This window comes from Protopterus annectens, chromosome 6.part0 (genome assembly GCF_019279795.1).
Source record: "Protopterus annectens isolate FY-2018-M chromosome 6.part0, PAN1.0, whole genome shotgun sequence".
Classification (NCBI taxonomy): Eukaryota; Metazoa; Chordata; order Ceratodontiformes; family Protopteridae; genus Protopterus; species Protopterus annectens.
This window is the reverse complement of record NC_056737.1, coordinates 734,873,708-734,898,378: the sequence shown is the minus strand read 5'-3', so window position 1 is coordinate 734,898,378 and position 24,671 is coordinate 734,873,708. Positions and strand designations below refer to the sequence as shown.

Sequence of the window (24,671 nt, the reverse complement as noted above, 5' to 3'; positions counted from 1 at the left end):
GATTATTGAAATTGCTACACCCAGTGACTACCAGTGACTAGTGTCTTGCGTACAGAGAGACACAAAGTCATAAAATACCAGGATTTGCAGGCAGAAATGAGGGCAATGTGGAAGGAGGATACCCAGACAGTTCCAACTGTAGTAGAGGCAGCAGGTTTTATAAAAAAAAAAAAAGATTTACAATCATACTTGGATATGTTACCAATACATGTAACGCCATACGAATTGCAGGAGTCATTATTACTTAGTACATTGAGGGTGTTGTGAAGAGCACTTTTGGGTAACATCAAAGGTTGAAAATACTAATTTCATGAACTTTAATTGTAAACTGACTTAGAAATAGGGTCCATTCTCATCATGGTATTAGAAACCGTCATGGTATTAGAAACCCAAAAGACCTGGAGAAATTAAAAAATAGGGTAACTTCTGGTGAGAGAGAAGGGGAAACCAGTACTGCCTGGGCCAAAAGGGTGTCACCAATAAGATTTCTGGCTTGTCCCTCTGGATCTTTAGCAAGACCTTGGGGATTAGAGGCTGGGGAAGTGGGGGGACAAATAAATGACATTGTATCTGTCATCCAGGCCTGAAGACAAGAAGTCTTGGAGTAAAACATTTGGTGCTGCCTGTTGTGAATGGAGGCAAAAAGGTATATTGTTTGAATACCCCATTTGTAGACCATGTCTAGTAAGATCCCTTTTCATAATCAATTTGTGAGGGTCTTCCATGGACCTGCTTAAAAAAATCTGCCTGGATATTGTCTTGTGTGAGAATGTAAACTGCATAGAGGGTCAAGTTTACTTTTATGGCCTGTTCCCAAGTTACAAGAATCAGTCTGAGGAGCCGACAATGCCCACTGCATTTATTTATATACCACATAACTTTAATATTGTCTGTGAAGAAACTGAGGAGGCCTGGAGATGGTGTGTTAGGGAAGACTTGCAGGCCTGAATCAGAACCCCTATTTCCTTCCTGTTGATGTAATGTCCTTTGACGTGGTGACCATTGCCCCTGGACTCTGAGAAACTGTCCATGCACTACCCCCAAGCTAGGTCTGACAAATCTGTCGACAGGTCCTGTGAAAGGTCCACATACATGGAAAGCCTAGGTTGAGGTTTACCTGTGATATCTACCACTTAAATTTTCTTCAGAAAGGGGATGAGTGGAACTGGGAGTGCCCAGATGGAGACAATGCGAGTCCAGATAAGGTCTAGGTACCACTGGATTTTTCTTGTATGAAATCGTACAAAAAAAAAACAATGGGTAGACACTGCCATGAACCTCAGGGCTCTGGAAATTTCCTTTGTAGGGTAAGACTGAAGAGGAAGCCGGGATAGAAAGTAGTTGGAGAGTGTATGGACCTTCCCATGTGGTAGGAAGGCTAGCAGGAGATATATCCAGCCTGCATCCAGTAAAGACAAGGTCTTGTGCAAGACCCAATGTAGATTTTACCTGTATTGTGAATCTCTGACTCAGTAGAAGAGATGCTGTAAAAGAATCTCCTGAGATGATGTTTGGATTAATAGACTGTCTAGGATATGGAAATATTTGAATTTGAGTTCTGTAGACGGCAATAGTTGGTGCTAAGCACTTTGTGAAGACCTTCTGGGGCTGCAGATAACCCAAAGGGTAAGCAGGAAACAAAGTGTGATGAACAAGCTGGTAATCTTAATTTCTTGTTAGAAGGATGAATGGCAATGTTGACACAAGTGTCCTTGTAGTCCAAAAAAAAACCAGGCAGGCCTGAGAAAAAATGTAAGGGAGCAGAGTCTGCAGTGACAGTATTCAGAACTAGGGCAATATAGAAAGGTGTTGAGATGGGACAAATCTAGAATGGGTCTCCAGTCTCCTTTTCTGGGCACCAGGAAAAGTCTGAAATAAAACACTTTTCTTACAAACTGTTGAGGTACAGATTATATTGTACACTGGTTGTGAAAAGCATACAATATCGGAGGTAAGACATTTACCTAACTAGGAAGGGGTGGACAACATCTGAGGTAAGACATTTACCTAACTAGGAAGGGGTGGAGGGATACTTTTGAATGGTGGAATTTCCCTTCCATGTCATTCTGTAACTTTGCTGAATACCTGACAGAGGTTTCCATGCTCATTTGTCCACTTATGTACACTTACACCCATGCACTTAGGTTATACATTGGACATGTGTCTGTATAAAAGGTTTTAGCTCTGGTACCCCAGCCAAACTTCCAGGTTATTTTGTGCGATAACCCAACAGTTTAGAATACTGCAAAAGTGATCTAAAGGAGGACATCTTGCATTCCTGGCACAATACCCTTCTCAAATTGCATGATACTTGAAGTTTCCATTTAAGGCAAATGCCTATGGACCAATTATCAGTCCAATTTATTTCTACATATTCTCCCTCAGTATTCGTGACATATGCTCTGATGTTTTATTACAGTTGCAAGCTTCACACCCTTTATACAACGGTTTATGACAAATCTGGACAACTTTCTCACTTCATGTATGATGTTCTGTTTGTTGCAGTTCTACTGTAAATACCAGCTGGCATAGGAGGTATTTTCTTGGAGCTTTTTGGGTAATATTTGCTAGGACTTTGTGGCACAAGCTTGCACAGGGAGCCAAGCAGTGAACATCCTTCCCCGTTTTACTCCAAGACCCATATGCAGTCCTTTACATCTCTCAGTTTCCTTAATGACCAATTTCTTTCATCTAAAATCCTGATTAGTTGCTCACAGTATTTAAGGTTGAACTTCATTTAGGGTTTATAACTTTATTACACTTTTAATGGTCTGATAAAATCATGACTTAGTTTTCACCTAACTTTCATAACATAGATGATTTACTTCCAGCAGAAAGATCTTGTAGGACAGTGAACTCTGAGTCTATTTTACTACATGTCTGTGCTTCGTCTCATTTAATCCTGAGAGAGAGAGAGAGAGAGACAGGGAACCTCTGGCAGTTTATGGGTCAGAGTTGTTTTCACATGCAAGTGATATGTATTGTGTGTACAGACATGTATGTGTGTGTATATATACAAGTGTGTACATGTACATTTATTATAATTAGAAAAAGAGGGCTGAAGTATATGAGGTACATAAATTTACACATTTTAATATTAAGTTACAAAGAACTGCATGTTGTGGTACACATGCCTTCTAGAAAGCAGTCTGAGGAACTTAAGGAGCTTAGAAGCTCATGCAATGTATCATCTATGTTGTTTACAAGCATTCAATCATCAATGCATAATACTGCTCACTCAGATTAATCTTGGACAACTCTCTTTCTGGTTAAACCACCAGTAGAGCCCAGTTTATCTGGGGTACAGTAACAGCATTATTCCTGACTACTACAGAGGAAGAGTACGTAAAGTTATGGACATGCAAATATTAATTACACTGTCATATACAATAATACTCCGTACAGACTTCAGCTACACTTAGACAATACAATAAGTGAATTGTGCATGGAATGGATAAACAGTGAGGAAAACAAATACTGATTTATTAATGTGAATGTAATTCACAGAGGAAACGGGAAGCAAGAAGAGAAGCTAGAAATACCCTAACATATAAAAATGACCTTCAATATCCAATACTTGCATATGGTCTGCAGAATTTGAGAGTGCCTGCACCAATTAAATACAGTGATCACATATAGCATAAACTGAAACAGGTTAAGAGAAACAGAAAATATTAACTAATGAATGCCTACTCAGATTTGTTTTTATGAATGGATAGACTGTTACTATTACATACATGCATACCACATTCCTTTATAACCTTCAGAGTTAGTGTATTCCAAAGCCGTGGAAACAAACTGCTGAAGGCTCATTCATCTCTGAGGATACTAAAAGCGGGTCTTGTTCTTTGAAGGATTAGTGAATTAGAACAACACCTAAAGTTGAAAAATGTAATTTCCTTGCCAAGAAGTCTGTAGGCCTTAAAATTTTAAATGAGTGCAATGAAAAGGAAATACAGTCAACATTGAGAGCTTCCGCAAGTACGGCAAGTGCAATGGCCAAAACACCCCAAATCACAACAAAAAACAGCCAGCACTCCCTATGAGGGTGTGTATACTTTATTAAATCAGCAGTATAATAATCATTTAGTGTAAAAATGACACTAAATAACAAACCGGTTTCGGCCCTATGGTCTTCCTCAGCGTGTCAAAGTACACAGTAATTTTTACACTAAAATGATTATTATACTGCTGATTTATTAAAGTATACACTGGATCCCTCATAAGGAGTGCTGGCCGTTTTTTGCTGAAATGAAAAGGAAACTAGCTTTCTGTAAATGGCAGTTATGCACTTCTACAAAAATTAGCACAGTGGTGTCTGAAGTGGTCAGAGAGATTAATGCACTTAACAGCTTCTGCAGTGCATTGCACAGTTTAGAAAGAAAGATAACAGGAAGAAAATATTCCAGTCCAGGAATTATTTTTCCATATCTGCATTTCATAGTGTGCAAAAGAAGAGGAACAGGAGGATTAAGGATACCCACAGTAGAAAGGGTCTTGCTTCTGTTTTTGTAGACAGAATATGATGCTCTGCAAGAGCTTTCTAAAAAGCACTTTGCCCCAGGACCCCACAGTCAGCGGGATAGCAGTGTACATGAACTCATGAAATTAAGGATACCCACTGACAGATTCATGATGCCCTGCTAAGTACGTCACTAGTGATCAAGGGTCCTGACCATAATATCTACAAAATCGGAGATACAGTGTGCACAAGGGAACCTTATGAAGACATAATGTTAAGGCTTTTCTGTATATCCTCTCACTCTAGAGAGGTTAAAAAAAAAATAAATAAAAACTTGCAAGTTATCAGGCAAATAAATAAAAGACCACAGGATGAAGGATTTAGAATCTTCTGCAAAAATCTGCCCTCAGCATCTGACTTACTTTTAGAGGAAAGACATATGACTTGGCTTGTTTAACCTACTCTAGAAGATTCCAATCACAGAAACTGACTTGGCACAGCCAGGGACAGACTTATAAAAGTCGTCAGCCTTCTCATTATTGCGAGCTAGAAGGACCAAACAGAAGCTTTCTAGCAAATGCATCATCATAAGAGGCACACTAAAAATAGGATAACCCAGAGCTCTCCTCTTCTTTCTTTCCTGAAAAAGAGTGTTAACACATACTGAAGGAATAAGCAAGGAACAGAAGACCACAGTAATGTGAAATTTTAAAGCAAGAATCCTCCGATAAAGTACAAAAGACCATGCAGGGAGGTGGGACTAATTTATCCCTGTTTCTAGCATAGCACTATTTGACAGACTGGGAACAATCTACTGCACCTCTGCCATAGTATAAAGGTGGTGAGGGGTTATCAAAGAGAATTAACATTTTGCTAAAATAAATTTTTTGCAGGCAGGCCTCTGAACTGTCCCCATTTTGAGAGAATGTTGTACTTTCAAGTCTGATTTACCCCTGCACATGATGTAAGTATTTTTGGAGGTACATCCCTGTTGTCGGGTCTTGACTTACCATTTCACACAATTTTCTCCATCACCCTCATCACATGCAATTTTTTTTTTAAACTTTTATTAAACTGTCACTCAAGACATAGGCACATATACATTAACATCCTTCTTTCTAAAGGTTCCACTTCCAGTTTTTCTACCACTAACAACATTCAATACTTCAATTACAGTTGTTATATTTTGACTACCATTTTCAAGTAATTGCTTCTCTGACTGCCAATAATACATCACATGTGTTTTCTGAAGCGGTTAACTACAAAGAAAACTAAACTGAAGTGCTGGTACTTGTAACATAATGCATCAGCCTTATATGACAAGACAGCTCTTATAAATACCTTAAAACTTATGATCCAGTAAATGCAATTATGCTTAAAAGGTCTGTGCAATTCCAGTATCAAAAGCAAAAGTTTACAACACATTAACAGGACAGTTGAACTGCAGTAGTAGGAAGAAAATGTGATCCTTGGGTGTGTATGCCCCTTAACCATGTGCCCCAAGTATGGGATTTCAAAATGGACACCCATGAGAAGAGTCACAAAAAGGCAGCACCCAAGTGTTACACCCATTGCAAAGGACCCCCCCCCCCAAAGTACAGCTGTACTGATTCATCAGCAGAGACATACTGACAGGTATAGGACTATGCGTTAAGCCAGGGGTGTCCAACAGGTGACCCACTGGCCATCAAAGCATTTTATTTGAGCCTCACAATGTCCATCACACTGTTTTGACTGGGCAGAGACATGTCGAACATGTTAATGCAAACTCCCCAAATCGTGACAAGTATAAGTGGACCCCGAACCAAAAAGTCTGGACATCACTGGTCTAGGAAGTCCTCCCAAATGTTACAGATGCCTTTTTCTACTGACCAAACCTCAACCATTCCACCTCAAACACAGGACAAGAATCCCTGACTCCACCCCCAAACAGCTGAACAATGCCCTCCTACCAGCTATGCATTCCATAACTCAATTCTGTGAAACAATATTTCTTCTCAACTCCTCCTGAAAAGATCTCGTTTCAACCTACTACCCATTCAACATTCTCTCTCTCTCCTTATCATTCCTCACTAAATGTACTATGTTCATCTGTTCCATGAAAATATACTACATTAGTAACTCCCACTTTGATAGCCTTGATGAACTATGCACTAATATATCCTCTGCAACAACAAACTTTTACTTTAAAAGCCTATTAAAACCACATCTCAGGAAAAGTTGGATCTGTCCATGTATCACATGAAAATTAGTACATCTTCTCTCCTCCTCCACAACACTCTTATCTACACTTGTGCTTACATACTTACATATACTCACTTCTAATTAAGCCACACTGGCTTGCTACCTCTTTCAGTGTACACTCACTAGGAAATGTAAACAGTCATTTAAAATAGCAAATGTAGTCACTACCACTCTTTTTGTAATATTTTTGTCTACAGATATTGTAAGATACTATTATATTCATGTAACCCTATTTGAATTACTGTGATAGATTCTTGTACAGGTCTACCTCTAAATATTTATATTTATGGTACTTATTCTCATTGCATTGTTTTGTTTTCTTCTTGTCAAACGTGGAGCTTTTCTCCCCAGGCATCCACTGAAAATGGACCTGGTCCAGTTGGATTTTTCCCAGTTAACAAATGTAAAATAAATAATAAATGAATAAAATAAAAAGACATCATCTCTAAAGGCTTTCTTCTTCAGTCTCTGCTACCCTAAACTTAAGTACATCACATTTCACAGAACTATTCAGTTTCTCATTTCCACCTATTATGAACAGACTTGTTACTCTAGATGCAGTCCCCTGCACAACATACAACAATATCAGTATCTTCAGAGTCAAGCTGCTTATGAAAACTCCATTACAGTATTTTATTCTTACAGATGTCACTATAAAGGTAGAAGAGCTACCATTTTATTTCACATGAACAATTTTTTATGTTCCATTTATGGGAGTAGTACACTGATTACTTTACTCAACTTCCAGGCACAGCCTAGTTTAATAAAACCACAAAAACACAACAAAACAGCTTTTAACAACACAGTTTCGGGAATACATACAGAAACATTTACAATCTGATGATGAAAGACTTTGTGAACACAATTAAGAATAAAATATTAGAGTAAACTGAAAAGATGTTCCCCTGTATGTTCACATTCACATTTAACAAAAGCAGAATATGTTAGAGGATAAGCAGATATAAAACATAAACCTATTTCGGGAAAACAACCTACAGCTTAGTACTTAGGATTCCTGTTTCTTCACTAATAAGATTCTAAAAAAGAACCTTGCTGAAACATTCACATCAGTTTGTAAAAACCAAGAAAGCTGATGAATATTTTATAAATCTAATAACTGAATTTTACAGAAAATAAATGAATAGGTAAATAAAGGCACCCATTCCCAATGTCAAAATTAAAGCAGATGACTTGAAAATGCAAGTACCTAGTCTTACCACATACATTGTTTTTCATTCTTTGCTGGTCTACAACAGCACGAAGCGAACACAATTCATTTCCAAGATCAGAGATCTGCATTTCTTTCTCAGCGAGTCTGAAAAAGAAAAGGAAAGGAATTACATTTAAGTTATGAGCTCATTTACTCCACATACTGACCTCCACATAGACCAAACCATTAAAAAAGTTCACAAGAAACTTGGTCTCCTTTATAGGACTAAACAATTTCTAACTAACAATACAAAAATCACCCACTCAACACACCTGCTATCAACACTCATATGCCATCCCCTATCCTTACAGACCTCTGTAAAACTGACCTCACCACGCTTGAAACCTGCTATAACAAATTATCCAAATTTGACACCGTTTCCTATAAATCCCATCACTGTCAATCTCTCAAACAACTTAACTGACTAGAACTCCCTCTTTTACTTCAATTTAATCAACTAACCGTAGCCCACAAAATCCTCCACCATCCAGAAAAAAAAACAGCCTTTGAGGACATTATCCAACCATACTTTGCATCCAGATCCCTTCCCTCAAGCAACAAACTACTCCTCCAAGTCACCAAAGTAAAAAAAACACAACAGATGAATCCCTCTTCTCCAACTATATCTCCAAACTTTAGAACTCTTTACCCAACCCACTTATGAACACTTCCTCATCTAAACAGTTTAAATAACTCCTAAAAACCGACCTTACAAACTCCTGGGCTCTGCTACTGCCACAGCCCAGGTTAGACCTACTAAACTCCCTCCAAACCTCCTATACTACACTATCCCTTCAAACACTGAACCCACTCAACACCTTACTGATTCTTACATCAAACTTATTTTCTATCTACTACCAATGTTCGACCGCATTGACATATCTGTTTGAAAACTGTACATACTGAAATTAAGTGCAATCATTCAGAATGTATTAAATGTTATTGCTATAATTCCTATTGTTTTTTCACTCCTATGAACCATTACTGTTGTAAACAGTCTTATTATAATTACTTACTCTGTTAGAAAATGTATGTCAACTTAATTTTTTTTTAATATGTGTTAACTATATTCTGTACTAAAGACTTTGTACTATTTGATATGTTAACAAATGTAAAATAAATAAACATATTTATTTTTCAACACCTGCCCTACCCTACACTCACACAGGGAAGCTAGTCTGCAGCTTAAGCTAGGAAAGCAAATGGTAGGATCCATCAGAAGAAATTAAACAAGGACTGCTAAATTCATCTATCCGATGTGGAAGGAATCTAAAGAATACGGTTCAAAAAGTAAACTGAAACTTAAAGACAGAGGGAAGACATGCCTACATTGTGAGGATGTCACTCCAAGTGGGAATTAAACTGGAAGGTCAAGCTCTGTGAGGGGGTCAATGAAAACTGCTGCATCACAAGTAGCAAGCCAAACATGTAAACCCTGGAAGAAAAAAATTACTTGAACAGCAAAACCTAAAAAGTGGAGTCTTATTCACTTGTCCATGTCTTATCATTTAAGATGTCAATATATGCCAAGACTTTATGGACTACAATGAGTCTTCACCTGTGCAGTTTTCCCTACAACAGACAGTGTTCTCGATTTCTAAAACTCTTCTACAATAGACCCTTCTAGCCTCTGTATCTTTGATACAGATTTAAAGAACTCTACAAGAACAGGAAGAGGACCCAGCTTTTCAGTTCATGAACAGAGAACACAAAACTAGATCAAACAGAAACAACGCTCCAAAGGGTGGAGAAAATGTTCAGACCCATTAATTACAGGGAGTTACAGCAAATTCACATGTAACAAAATTATCTCACATGGAAGAGCATCAAATAGTTCTTCCAACTATGCATTACTCCACAGCAATGAACAGTACAATTATGGGTAAAGAATATTAGCAGAGCAGACACTGGTGCAATGTTCTAGGAAAGCGCCCAGCCTGGATTTAGATATAAAATTAGAGGACAAGTGTTTGGTAAAGTTAAACATACTAGTCAGGTATGCAGCAGTACCACAGATGATCTGAAAAGAAACCTCCAGAAAACAGGCAGTGAAATAGCCACTGTCCTGGTAGAACAAGTTCAAACAGAACACCTAAAATAAACACAAGCAGCTGCTTCCTCAAGGAACAAGTAATAATTGAACTTGTGCTCCTGAGAAGCAGCTCACCATATTTATCATTTCCTGTTTCATGCACTATTCGTTTTATTTTTCTTTAACATAACCTGGCAGAGTTTCCTGCCTTGGTAGAAAAAAGAATGTATGTATTGACATAGGATTACTGGGAAAGTCCATCTGAGTAAGAGCCCATTTTCAGAGGTCCAAAGTATTACAAAACATTAAGAATAATTTTACAATCTTCAAAAATAATACAAAAACATCTACAGCTTAAATTATACCAAATAAGACATTTGAAAACATTGGTTAAGAATATAAACCATTTATATGACAAAGGTTTAATATTCAGAGACATTTTAGTCAGTTTATAGACAAGTTAATGGTAAGTTACAGTACAAAAACAGGAACTGCAATATGAAGTGAGAGAAAAGGAGGCTTACAGTATATAGTTGGAGAGAAAGCCAGGGAAGAGAAATTGATAGAAGTAAGAAAGTGAATGAAGAAGGGAGAACAAGGAGGTGTAAGGTAGGAATAGGTATTTGTTCATATTTAGGGATATAGTTTATCCTGGTGTTTATCAAGAACAGGGACAGCTGTCTTTCAGAATGGCTTGAAGGATAGAAGGAATGGTACTGACATGTTGGATACAGGTAAGGAGTTCCAGGCTAAAAACATGGTACAAAGTACTGACAATGCCCACCAGACTTGATAGGTTTGTGTCCAGACAGGAGTTTTTGATCACTAGATCATAATGATAGACTGGAAACATAGTTGTGTAGAATATTATTTAGTGCTAAACAAGCAGGTGGATGCTTGATAACTTTATAGGTGGTAAGAAACCGTGCATATATTAGCTGATCAGGCAGTTCTAACCAATTTAAGCTTTTTAGTGTTACACAGTGGTGGGTTCTGAAAGGGGTATTTGCTGTAAATTTAGTAACTTTGTTATAGCATTGTTCAAGTTTTGATTTTTGTGATGTCTGAGGCTTAGTAGGGATGGGAACACCATAAAGAAGTATAGGATGGAGATCAGTAGTGGTAAGTAGAGTTTTAGTTGCATTGGTGAGAACGTTTTTGGCTCAGTAAAGCATTCCTGGTTTTGATGAATTTTTCTTATGCAATTTTGTATATGCAGGTCAAATGAAGATTATCATATTCACTATCATCCCCTAACAATTTCCTATGAGAAGTGATTTCAATGGTTGTATTATCAAGAGAGAAGATTTCATTTTTTTCATGAGAGGGGGGATTTGAGGAAAAAGTAGTTTGTTTTTCCCTTTTACGGTTGAGCATGAGTTGTGAGTTACAAAGCCAAGTTTCAGTGGCTATTAAAGCTTCCTGAGTAATTTTTTGGAGGTGTGCTATGCTGTCAGATGTGCAAATGAATCTGGAGTCATCTGTGTACTGTATTACGGAGGTCTGTTGTGTGGATGTGTGGAGTGTGTTGGTGAGAATGTTAAAGAGGAGAGGACTAAGAACAGAGCTTTGTGGTCATACCTCAATGTAAGAAATCTGGACAAAGCCAGAAATAATGGGAGCACAAAGACACAAAAATAGGGACAGATTTTAAATATTGCTATAAACTTAGAAAGTTACTAGAATAACAGTTTTTGAATTATGTATTTTCTGAATGATACAAGTCTGAAACTCAAATGTCTGTCGTTTACTATCATTCTGTTACTTCAATCCTGAATGATTTACCAGAAAATCACAACTTCTATTAGGAAAATGCTAATATGGGGCAAAATCTGGACAGTTGAAAGGTATGCTTGTGGTACACAGGTGGTGACTGGGAGGAGAGAGGGTAGAGTGCCATATTACTGACTGATACCTATCGGATAGGTAGCTTTTGAACTATACAAGGGTGGGCTGACAGAGACCTAATTAGGCCATTTAAAGTAGAAGTTTGCTGTGACAAACTGTGTCGAAGGTTTTAGACAAGTCTAGAAATACGCAGTAGACTAGTATGCCATTATCTCTAGCTTTACTGACAGTATCTATATAGGTTAGACGTACAGTGTTAATACTGCAGGAAGGACGGAACCTATGCTGTGTGGACGATGGGAGTTTCTTCCTGCAGGAGATAATTTAGCAATTGTTTTAGAATATATTTTTCAAGTATTCCGGACAGAAGAGATACAATTGCTATAGGACTAAAGTTAGTAATATCTGTTGAACTTCCTCCTTTGTACAGAGGGATAATGTGCAACTTTTTCCAGAAAGAGGGAACGTGGGATTCCCAGACTGACTTACTTAAGGATTAAGACAGGATATGCAATGCTACTGGCTGCTATTTTAAGGTACTCGCTTGGAAGGTCATTAGCTGAAATAGGGCTTGGTTTGAGATTAAGGGTAGCTATATATAGGATGTGGGCACAGGTTTGAAGTGGATATGCTGATCTGTGGCTGCTGGGCAGGGTTAGGATTAGATAATGTGGAATCCTTGGTAATTGATGCTATACCACTAATGAAATAAGGGTTGGATTGTAGTGTGGTTTTGAGGGGCGAGTTATTGGGAGAGGGGTTAGGACTGAATTTTTGGCTGGGATGCAAGATTTTTTTAATGGTTGTCCACAATTTTTTAGGACTGTTTATTATTCTGAAAGTTATTATAGTATAGTTTTTTTGTCTTAATTTATTTGCTTTTTAGTATGATGGCAAAGCATTCTGAAGTTTTCACGATATTGTAGTGTTTCATATTTTTGCCGTTCTTTCAGTGCTTTTTTTCCCCCCTACCCTGCATTAGCATTATACTCTTTTTGGATAGCCAAAATGCATTGTTTGTTTTAGTCTATTCCTTCCAGGAGATAGAAGGCTATTTAGGATATTCAGGAAAGTTGTACTGAATTTATTTATAGCATTATCTTAGGGAAGGATTTTTAAGAAGTTCCAGTTAAAAGATGATGGGATAGTAATGAATATTTCTGGGTTAAACTTGGAAAGGTTGACTGTTGTTTTATAAACATGCTGTTTAAGTGGTAGTGTGATATGTCTGGTTTAAGTTCTCCAAGTATTTTGGGCTACTAATACCATGTCAACAACAGACTCCATTTCCAAGTCAAAGTATGATTAAATTCATGAAGTTAGCATTGTTTCAGTCTTTGATGTTAGACAAAAGTGCTCTTAGCAGCACTCGCAACGTGCCCAGAACTGACGACTCCTGCAAATCATACGGAATTGCATGCATTGATAGCATATTTAAACAAGACTGTACATTCTTTGAGACCCACTGCTCCTACTACTATTGGAATGGTCAGTGAGTCATTCCACATTGCTCTTGTTTCTTGCTGCAAATCCTGGTATTTTATGACTTGGTGTCTTCTCTCTATGCAAGACACTGTAATCACTGTGTGTACCAATTTCAATGAGCAATGCTCCTATTGCCTTCTTTTCATGGACTACTATAACTGGTTTTCTCACATCTATTTTTGAACTGTTGGCAATAGGTGATCCCATGTGACAAACTTCATCATTCCCTATAACGCTTTGTGGCTCATGTTTCTAATGCTTCACAACTACTTCAATACTTTAATGTTTGCACAAACCTTAATGCAACAGTCTTGCCACGTTATTATGCCTTTCAGTATACAAGCCCTCTAACAGTGTATCATACCCAGCAACAAGATATGACAGTTTCCAGTTCTGTTTTACAGAATCCATATTTGCCTGTTTCTCCCACAAGCTCAATGGACTTGGTAAACAAATGTGTACGCAAGTCTACTATCCTGGGCTGCCAATCTTAACATTTCATCTTTTGGTTTAAATTCACCTCTCCTTAACCATTCCTGCTTCAGATCCTGATCAACATGAGGATGCTGCAGGGGTTTTCTCTACTTGTAACTATATTTAAGCCTTTTCCAAATTTCTTGACTTCTCATCTGATTCTTCTTATATTCTTTCTTTTAATTTTTGGAAAATTCATTTGCTGCCTGATTTTTGTCTACTTCTGGTTTGGTTACCATTCCTGACTGACACCAATATGCTTCTGCTATACTAAGCAGGGAAGTCATCTTAGTGAAAGTTTTGAAACATGAAGAGAATGTGTCTATGTTTAGATCTGATGAGGCCACCAGATCTGTATGCAGTCCTGTGACTGCAGATCTACACATGTAATCAATTTTCAGGAGGTCCATACATTCTTCAAGAGGAGTAGTATACAATCTTGGTATACACTGATTTTTATGTATCATTTGATAACTGCGAAGCATTTTTCTTGTTTTCCTGTCCAAATGATCCAATACCTTTTGGGGCCAGACAATCACCCCAAAACTTTAAGTTAAAATAGAAATGACAAACTGGTTTATAGCTTGGACTTTGGTCCTAGATGTCAGGGCTATTTTCAGTATTAATTTTAGTCTAAAATATTCCTTACTGAGCTTTGCTTGCATTTGTTCATATTTTAATTGTCGAGCCTTCATCAATTCCCAAAAATGTATACACTCCCTTCTGCTCAAGTTCCTTTATATCACATTCCTGTCCCAGAGTAATATTTTCTTTGTGATGCAGCTTTCCAGCTTTAAATGTTACTTTTGCATTTATCAAGGCCAAATGACAATCATCCGAGAAAGTTTTGACCACTTCCAGTTGTGCTTCCAGCTCCTTATCTGATTAACTATACAGGTTTAAATCCTCCACAAAAAGGAGATGAGAAGCCTTTACACGTTGTTATTTTCTGGGAGCCAGACTGTAACCATGACCCAATCTGTTAAGTAGACAGCTTAATGAGTTAAGGGCAAGACAAAATAGCAGTGGTAATAGTCACCCTGGAATATCCTCCCCTTGGATTTTTGTCCCCATGATGATTTGTCCTTAATCGTGGCTCAGCTGCAAAGTGGTTTGCCACTGGTTCATGGTCACTGTAATGTAACTGATCACGGTAGAGTTTATCTTGTACATCTGTAAGCATGTCTTCTATCTATGAATGTGGGATGCTGGCAAATATCTTTTTGTAATTTATCCATGCCATATTTAGATTCTTCTCCTTTTTAGAATTCCCATTATGAATTTAATAAGTGATCATCTGTTCCACATGACTGTCACCCTTTTGGTCTGTTGACATGATTGAATTTTCTTCTAAATGACTATTAACTTTGGTTGTTTAGAATGGGAGATGATCAGTGAGACAGTCAGACACTGCATGTTTTTCTTATATTGCATTTGTTTTAAGTTTTTTTTTCCCTGATGGAGTTTTAAGAGGTCTTAGCTAGGGTCAGTTAGAAAGGAATTCTGTTGGAGACAGTGAATCTATACAACCAGATACCTTATTAGTGGGAGCAGCTGAGAAACAACATTCCTCCAAGTAGAAATTTTTGGAGGCACCTTTGTAGGTTCATAGGTAGGTACTAGGCTATCGGCCCTAGGGCCTATACAAGCCCAGCCAAAAAGGTACCCTGGCTTTTGTCACCCAAGAAAATTATTTTCCTGTGCCACTGTCGAGCAGAGCCACAGAAGTGATCCCCGGGGTGAATTTCCTATTTCCCATTCAATCATCAAGTCTTTTCTTGAAGGGAGCTAATGAGGAGCTTTGTTTGATATAGATAGATAGTTTATTCCACAGTATGGGAAGTCTCTGGGACAGGAATCTATCCCTCCGGCATGTTCTGTTTATTGTGGTGACAATGTTTATGTCCCTAGAGCGTGTAAGTCGGAGGGATTGGGATTTCTTTAAGTGGAGCATGTCCAACAGCTCTGGGTTTGACATAGCATTGTATGTTAGGCAGAAATCACCTCTGAGAAGGCGATATGCGACAGAGTAAAGCTGGAGTTTTTTGAGACGGTCTGCATAGGGCATCTGTTTGAGGCCAGTAATCCTCTTTGTGAGGTATTTCTGCGGCCTTTCCAGTTCTTGTAGATGTCTTGTGAGATACACACCAAAAGAGGCGTTGTACTCTATAATGGGTCTAATGAGTGAAGAGTAGAGGGGAACAATGACCTCTTTTTTTCTGGATGAGAAACCTTTTGTGATGAGGTGTGCCACATAGAAGGATTTCCTGACTACTGTGGCGATGTGATGATCAAAGGAGAGACTACTGTCCACCTGTGTCCCAAGGTCTCATCACACTTTCGGTGTTAAGTATACTACTGCCTATGTTGTAGTTCATGGGTACAGAGTCTTTACCAAATGGGATGACAATGCACTTTTTGGAATTGAGCTTGGGCCCATGACTTTGACACCAGGCATCTGTCTCAGTGAGGCCCTTTTGAAGGATGCCCGCATCATTAGGAGTTTCGATTACGGCTCCTAGTTTGCAGTCATCTGCGAACTTCGTTAGCCAAAGACCTTCTGTGTAAGCCTGTACTTCAGAGAAGTAGATACCAAACAGGAGAGGACCCAGGACTGAACCCTGTGGTACTCCACTTGTCACTGGTCTGAAGTCGGATTTGGAGTCTGCTACTTTCACAGTGTGGGTTCTGTCAGTGAGCCAGTTGGCAACCCACCTTGTGACATAGGGATTTATACCTAGTTTAGTGAGTTTATCTATAATTCCAGAGTGGGGGATGGTGTCAAAAGCCTTGGCAAGATCTAGACAGGCTGTGTGAACCACCTTACCCTCGTCTACAGCTTTGTTGACTACTTCAAAGAAGTCTATGCAGGTTTAGCAGACATGATCTGCTTTTTACAAACCCAAACTGGGTAGGGTCCAGTTTGGAGATTACCAGTGTCTTTGTTTATAAGTTCCATGATGATACCTTCCATGGCCTTGCAGACCAGGCTCGGCAGGTTAATGGGGCGGTAGTTCCCGGGGTCCATGGTGGCTCCCCCCTTGTGGAGTGGGATAACCGTCGCTATGCGCCATTCAGCGGGCACAAAGCCTGAGGTGAGGCTATGATTGAACATGGTACTTAGGTGGGGTACCAGTTCGTTCTGTAGTTCGTGTAGAACGCAGCCTGGGATGTTGTCTGGCCCCATAGATGCTGTGTTCTTGGCTTTGGAGAGTGTGTTTTTTACCTGTGTAGCCATGATTACAGGAAATTTGCATTCTTCCAGTATAGAGATGGGCTCTTTAGGGGGTGAGAGGGGGTAAAGTTAGCACTGAACCTATCTGCCAGGATGTTGGCAACATCAGTTGGGTCTGTATATTTAGTGCCATTGTGCTGTACCTTAGAGCAGATCTGAGTGCTGCCATTGAGATTCTTGACAAAGCTATAGAATGCTTTGTGGTTGTCTTTAGAATCAGTGGCAATTTTGTTTTCCTAACTAGCTTTGGAGGATTTTATCAGGGATCGCAGCTTCTTACTGAGGCTGACCAGGGACCTCCTCCACTCATGGGATTTTACTCTCTTTTGCAATAGTTTCTTCCTTCTGTTGTACAGTTTGTTTATGGCAGGGCACCACAAGATTGGCTTCCTTTTTTTGGAGGATAGCATCTTGGTTCTAATTGGAATAGTACGATCCATGCACTCGTGTAAGTGCTTATAAAGTGCAATTGTGTAGGATTCAGTAGCCGTAACTGTACTGTCCATCTGCATGGGTGTCATGAAGTTCACCACTTCTGTCTTAAGCATGAAGTTGGCATTGGAGAAATTTTTTACCATGGTTTCCTTAATGGGGGGTGGGGGCAGGATGTGGACATCTAGGGTAATTAGCTTATGGTCGGATCGGACCAATGAGGCGTTGACTTCAGGTGTGAAACACCGGTCACTCATGTTGGTAATGACTAGATCTAGGATATTGTTGCCCCTGGTGGGGGCGTGGATAAGTTGATCCAGGGCATTGGAGTTTATGAATTCCAGAAAGCGTTGAGCAAAGGAGTTGGTACACGAGTAGTTTTCCCAGTTAATGGTGGGGTAGTTGAAATCGCCCATTATTAGGGTGTTTGGTTGAACCCTAACACTTTCCAATACATCAAGAAAAGAGGAGTGGGAATCCTGGGGCATGGTGGGGGATCTGTAGCAAGCTACAATTTGGATTGCAGTTTTGCCCAGAGTTAGTTGCCCTTGGACAACTTCTGCTGCATTATGCTGAGCAACTAGCCAGGGGGTGTGGATATCCTTAATGAATATGGACACACCTCCGCCTTTGGTGTTCCTGTCCAGGTTACATGGCCTAAAAGTGTGGTATGAGTTATAGACTGGTAGTGCAGGGGTGCTCTCTGAAGCCTTGAACCAGGTCTCAGTCACTGCACAGATATCGATGTTCTCCATTTTAAGGAGTGCCTCGAGTGAGTGCATTTTGAGATTTAGACTTCTAGCATTGAGTAGCAATCACCCTCAGTTTTTGCTTGCCTGCTCCTGTTACGGTGGTGAATTTGTCATTTGAACCTTGCCTAAAAAAGGCACTATAGGGGCCAGCAAGAACCTTAGTCAGTATCCAGAATCCCAGGGGTGACAGGTGCAGGCCATCTCTGGCAAAGCATCACGGTCTGTCAACCATGTCATCCCAGGCAGACAGATACTGGATCCCTTTAGAATGATACATGAAGCTTAGCCAATTGAAGTCAATCATTTTGTCCTTGTACTGCGGTACTTTATGCAGCAGTAGTGCTTATTTGACTTGATCGCTTGCTTGACTATTGCTGATCTCTGTCTGCATTTGATTTTCCAAACTACCCACACAACTGTTGTACTCTTAAACTTGGTAGCTTTCGAGTTGCCTGCCCCTACTATAAATCTGATTTTGTACACGCCTCTCAGTCCCATCTCATCAGCTCATTCTACTGAGTATGAAGAGATCAGTTGGGAAGGGCCCACCCCTTTACTCTCTAAAATTTGAATTATCTTCTGCTTCCTCCCTTCTCACTTACTAAAAAAAATTGCACTTTACTCAGGTGCTTTTACTGTATCTCTGCTTCTTCCTACCTTACTTTGCTATTTGCAGCTTGTTCTTAAAAGTGGTCAGTTGCATTTATCACTACTTGTTAGTAGCCTGATTAAATTGTAACCATTATTCTAAGCATCTTGGTTTTGATTTAAGCACTTGGGCTTCAAATTAGTTATCTTACATAGGAAGCCACGTGGTCTATACTCTTGTGGCAGGAGAGGTAGCTCACATCCTTCTAAGTTGGGAATTGCTGGTTGACGGCTTACTGTGTCTGTTATTCTAAAAAGTGCCTTAGTTCTGGTTTAAGAGCTTGGGCTTCAGGCCAGTTATTTTACATTAAGAAGGTTTGTGGTCTACACTCTTGTGGGAGGGAAAGGGTAACCTCTGTCCTTCTGACTGGGAATTGCTGGTGGAAGGCTTATTGTGCCTGTTAAGCACCTTTGTTCTGGTTTAAGCTCAATTAATCAGAGCTGCTCTGTTTTCGGCACCCCCTGCCAGAAGTCCAGTGTGTTTCTGCTTGAAACCAAGCCACCCAAAGCCAAGAACAAGAAATTAAGTTTATTTTGAGTTCGATCTACACTTTTTCCATCTGTATTTTACTGTTTTACTGCATTAATTTGTGCCTTTTTGACTGTCTTTCCTGTACGTGCCAGGTTACCTGTACTTGTTTTACACTGAAATATTGCTTAGTTAGCATAGACTAGATCCAGACTTGATGAATCTATCCTGTTTTTCATACACTTGAACTCAAAATCCAGCCATCTTACTTTAAGAAGGGCTCCCCTGCACTCTTGTGGCAGAAGAGTGTGGCTATAGCCTTGTCTGAGCTAAGGATTGCTGAAGGATCATTGTGGGATTTCTTACTGACAGACTAGTTTAAAACCGTTTAATTTCACCTGTAGATAAACCTCACATTTGCATACAGCTGTGCACTGTGCAACAGGGTTTAGCAGTGCCATGTATAGATGCAAATGTCTAGAAACTTTTTTTCTGTAGGCACCAGTCAGTGAAACCCCCACAGTTTCCCTGCTGCACTGCAGGCAACTCAGCTGTGCACTGGGCAGCATCGGCCCACTTTTCATCACTGATCTTCTAAAGAATAAGTCCCCTTGTTAATCCCACAGCAATAGCTGATCTAATTTGCTCTCTCACAAATTAGTACTTCATTACCTGCTACTAAGGTCAGTAATTTTCCCCAAATTTCTCCATCCAGCCTGATTGACTTGGGCATCCTGAAGCAATGCATTTGCCTCATGTACACTGACAACCACTTGCTCCTAAAGCAAATACAGTTTGTGAGAGATGTAACTATACCATGAAACTAATCAGTCATCTCATGTAACAATAAATAAGACATCAAACATGTTGTCAACACACACATCTCTCCACTCACACAAGATAAGGTCAAGACACAAACCCACACATGTGGAGGTATTCACCAACAGCCTACCAAAAAACAGAGACCTCCCAAGCACAAACAACCTACACATACTGGTATGCTAACAGAATTCACCACCACATATAACACACACATCAGTGTCTCAACAATTAAGCCCTCAAGGCAAAATGCCTCAAAACCCAATATCCTAAGTTATAGGCGACTCAGCAGTGAGGCACACAGATGTCTCCCTCACAAGGTTGGAGGAGGTCACAGCTGTCTGTCAGGTGCCAGGATCGGTCAAATCACACACACAAGTCACTCAGCAACAATTACCATCATGACTCTGTTGTAGTACATGCTGGAGTGAATGACTTGAGATGTACCTCTCTGGTCTATATGAAGAGACATGACTGAACTCTCAGACTGTGTGTCCTAGGTATGTATGTCCTTAGCCCTGAGCATTATTCTACCTTCATCTAGGATGGCCACAATATAGACAAAAACTGATTGATTTCAATAATTGCCTTAGCTTCCTGGTCTCACTCCAGGGGGGTCCAGCATCTGACAGTCTGGGAAGACATGGTCGACAGACCACACTGCTTTGCCCAAGATAGCCTTCACCTGTCTCATCAAAGCTTTTGGATACTGGCAAAGAAGCTTGCCTCCCCCATAGTGCCTTAGGAATGTCAAAATAAAACTTCGATGTAAACAAATCCACTAAAGACAAACTCATGGTTATGCTGCTTAATGCTAGAAGCCTAAAAACAGTAAACTACACTCCGTGGAAGCACTCCTCACCTTGGAAGATGCTACCATCTGTGCAGTCACTAAGACCTGGTTCAAGGCCACAGAGAACACACCGGCTGCACAAGACTACAATGCCTTTCACACTTTCAGACCTCAAAACGAGCAAGAATAAACCAAAGGTGGAGGTGTATCCATCTTCATTAAATCCAAACACTCCAAGACTGGCAAAAACAGTGCAACTCTCTCGAGCTATTCCAGGTCCAATTAACTATAGGCAAAATATCTTACCACATCATCACTAGCTACAGGTCCCCCACCATGAACCAGGAGAAGCACACCACCTACCTGGATTTGCTAGAGTCACTCAGTATACAGCCAGACACCTTGGACATGGGAGATTTCAGCTAACCTTCCATCAAGTGGGCAATGTACACCAGCACAAACACGATCGCTCTAAGATTCCTGGAATTTGTTAATTCAAATGCCCTGAACAGTTGGTTTGTACCCCCCACAAGGGGCTCAAATGTCCTAGGCTTATTGCTCATCAACATGAGGGGTCACTGCACTACCCCTGTATGCTGCCCTCCCTGGTCAGGTCAAACCAAAGACCAGACTAGACACCTCCACAGGAGCATAAAAATGAAAGATTTCTCCAAAGCAAACTATAGCCTACTAAGTAATGGTATAAAAAGTTTCAAAGCCCCTACTATCACAGACAATGGTTCCTATGTAGAAGAGTACACAAATTCCCTTTATAACCACTTAAACAAATGTATCAACACAGCTGTACCTGACAGGACTAAAACCAGGTCCTCCTGAAGAAACAAGCCACCCTGGTGGACTGCAGGTATAAAGTTATATAACAAAAGAAAAACTGCTATCCAAGAACAAGAGGGAACTTGCTCAACAGAGGAACAATACCCTCCACAGCTTGAACAAGCAAATCAGATATCTTGCAAAGTCCTCCAAGGCTAGTTGCGAGACTAAATTAGCATCCCTAGCTAAAGACAGCTGTAAGGCATTCTTTAGCTATGTCCAAAACCTGAAAGGGAATGCCCAGCTGTGTGCCGAACTTATAGTGGATGATACCACTCACACTGAACCTGAGGAAATTGCTAACCTGCTAGCTGACAGATTTGGCAATAACTTCACCCCCCATGTCCCCACCATTCACACCCCAAAGCATTATTGATAACAGTCCTTTACAGTGCATCTCCAAAGAACAGGTCATACAAGCCCTTTCTAAGGCCAAAAACATGGCCCCTATGGGTCCAGATAACATCCCAGGTTACTTACTAAAAGAAACTAAAACAAGACCTAGCTGAACCACTTGGCACTCTAACTACAGACAGAGCACTGGCTTTGTTCTGAGAGTGGAGAACAGCAACAGTAATCCCCTTGCACAAAGGGGGCCCCATCAACCGACCCAAGAAACTATTGACCCATAAGCCTAACCAGCCTTATTTGCAAGGGCATGGAAAGAATCATCATGGAGCTCATCAACTAGGACATAGGCGACCTTCAAACTCTTGACCTGACCCAGTTTGGGTTCAAGGATAGATCTTGCTCATTAAACTTAGTGGACTTTTTTGAAATTGTCACCAAGCCCTGAAATGAGGGCAAAGCAGTACATACTGCCTATCTTGATTTAGCCAAGGCTTTTGACACAATTTGTCACTTAGGGATCATTGAGAAACTCTCCCAGCTGGGGATTAACCCATATGTCACTAGATGGGTAGCAAACCAGTTCAATGACAGAATGAACACTATCAAAGTTGGGAAGTCCACCTCCACCAATAGACCAATTACTAGTGAGGTACCACAAGGATCTGTGCTGGGTCCTCTATTGTTTGTAATCTATCTGAGATCCAGGCAAAAGTAGATTATCCTGTGGCTTACCAAGTTTGCAGATGACTGCAAACTGAGTGCAATCACCAAGTCCCCCAACAATGTAAACATATTATAGAAAGGGCTGATGCAGACAAAAGATTAGTGCCAAAGTCACAAAGTAAAACTAAACTAAAAAAAAAAAAGCCTCAGCATTCCCTTTTTGCAAAGAGGTAGCCCCAGCTAATTATGATACAGATATAGCTCAAACACAGTAGTGCGAGACTTGGGAACACAGGTTGGTAGCAATATAAACTCCATAGTGACAAGGAAAGCCTTCTACATTGTGCATTTCATAAAAAAAGGGCATCAAATCCAAAACTAAGGAGGTTATAACTCTACTACATTCAACCCTTATCAGACCACTAACTGAGAACAATGCTCCCTTTCTGTATGTATCTCATCAGATACCTGCAGAAACTGAAGAGATCACCGAGGTTTCTAACCAAGAGAATCCAGGGCCTCCAAAATAGGACTTGCATGAAAAGACTGAAAGCCCTGTCACTATACTCTATCATAAAAGCTGCTAAGAGACTAACTGTGCCTGGCCTACAGAGCAGTCTCTGGCTCTGCCCTAATGGGAATGATGTACATTTGCAAATTAAATTAAATGGGACAAGAGTCACTTGCTCCAGGGATCTCAAACTAACCTGTGACATTAACAAAACATGTTGGAGAGAGAGCGAGACATCTACCAGAGACTGCCACTTCCCTGGAATAAGCTCCCACTTCATGTGCAGCAGAGCTCCTCAATAACCCTATTTAAGAGCAACCTTGACAAATTGGATGGGTGACCGTAAATTCACCCTGGGGGTGGCACCTATGTCCCTCATGGACAGGGGTAGTCAGTGCTGATCATAGAATAGCTCTTACAACCACCAACTAACTATGGTCAATTAGGGTATGTGTTTTTTTTTTTTACACTTCTAGGGTTGGAAAGGCCCTAGAGCCATTAACCTAGTAACCTCCTATAAACCTTTGGTGTTAGAGTCTGATACCAGGATCCAGTCTAATAGGGAATTTGATGTCTTGCTATAATGCGTACTGCTATTAATTAGTTGTGTGAAATCAGATAAGTTCATGCTAGATGTAGGGGAATTTATATTCAACCAAATGATATTCATATCTTCTAGCAGTATTTTTTCTTTTGGAATTATGAATATCCAATGTAGGATATCTTCCAGTATAGCTGTATTGTCGCCAGGAAGGATGTAAAGGATAGTAATATGGATTTGTTTAGAATTGTGTAATTTCAGAAAAATAACTTTTGCTGAATTCAATTTTGGTATTGGCTTGTTGTAAGGGTATTTGCTAGTTGTTGGGAAATATTAAAGCAATACCACCACCTTTAGTCTTTATACAGTCATTACGGATGACACTGTAGCCGTAAGATGTCATTTCAGAATCATTTATGCTGGGTTTAAGCCAAACTTCAGTTACAGAGAAAATTTCAGGCTTATGTTGGGTAATCCAGGCATGTAGTTCAGCAATTTTATTTCTTATGCTTCTAACATTTTTGGCAGCAAAAGCTAGATTACTGGGGTTGGGGGTTAACCGTTGTAGGGTTAGAGTACCACGTGGAAGAGAACTGTCTTTGCTCATTGTGAAAGTTGAGACCCAGGATTACTATGAATGTCTCTTCCTAGAAGGATTTTGGTATATTGCAAAATTGATACTTGCTTTTTGGAAATAATCTTTCCACCTAATTTTGTTTTGGTTTGAGATGAAAGGGGGTTAAAAATCAGTCCATACTTGGAATAAAGGTGAGGGGCATCATTAAAAAGGTCTGGTGCAATGTGTGGAGAGTGTAGGGAGGAAGTATGAAAAGGTGCTTAGTACAGGGTTGTGAGATGTCATGGTAGG

The 24,671-nt window shown here is 39.9% G+C and overlaps 1 protein-coding gene across 1 annotated transcript in view; it reads right to left on the bottom strand.

Moving 5' to 3' along the window:
- The window catches only part of KTN1 (kinectin 1), a gene marked incomplete in the record, with an annotated part of 2,305,074 nt that overhangs the window by 979,478 nt on the left and 1,300,925 nt on the right, over window positions 1-24,671 (bottom strand). The window contains 1 exon segment of the mRNA XM_044074427.1: window positions 7,931-8,021. Within this exon segment, the coding sequence (XP_043930362.1) occupies window positions 7,931-8,021 (91 nt within the window).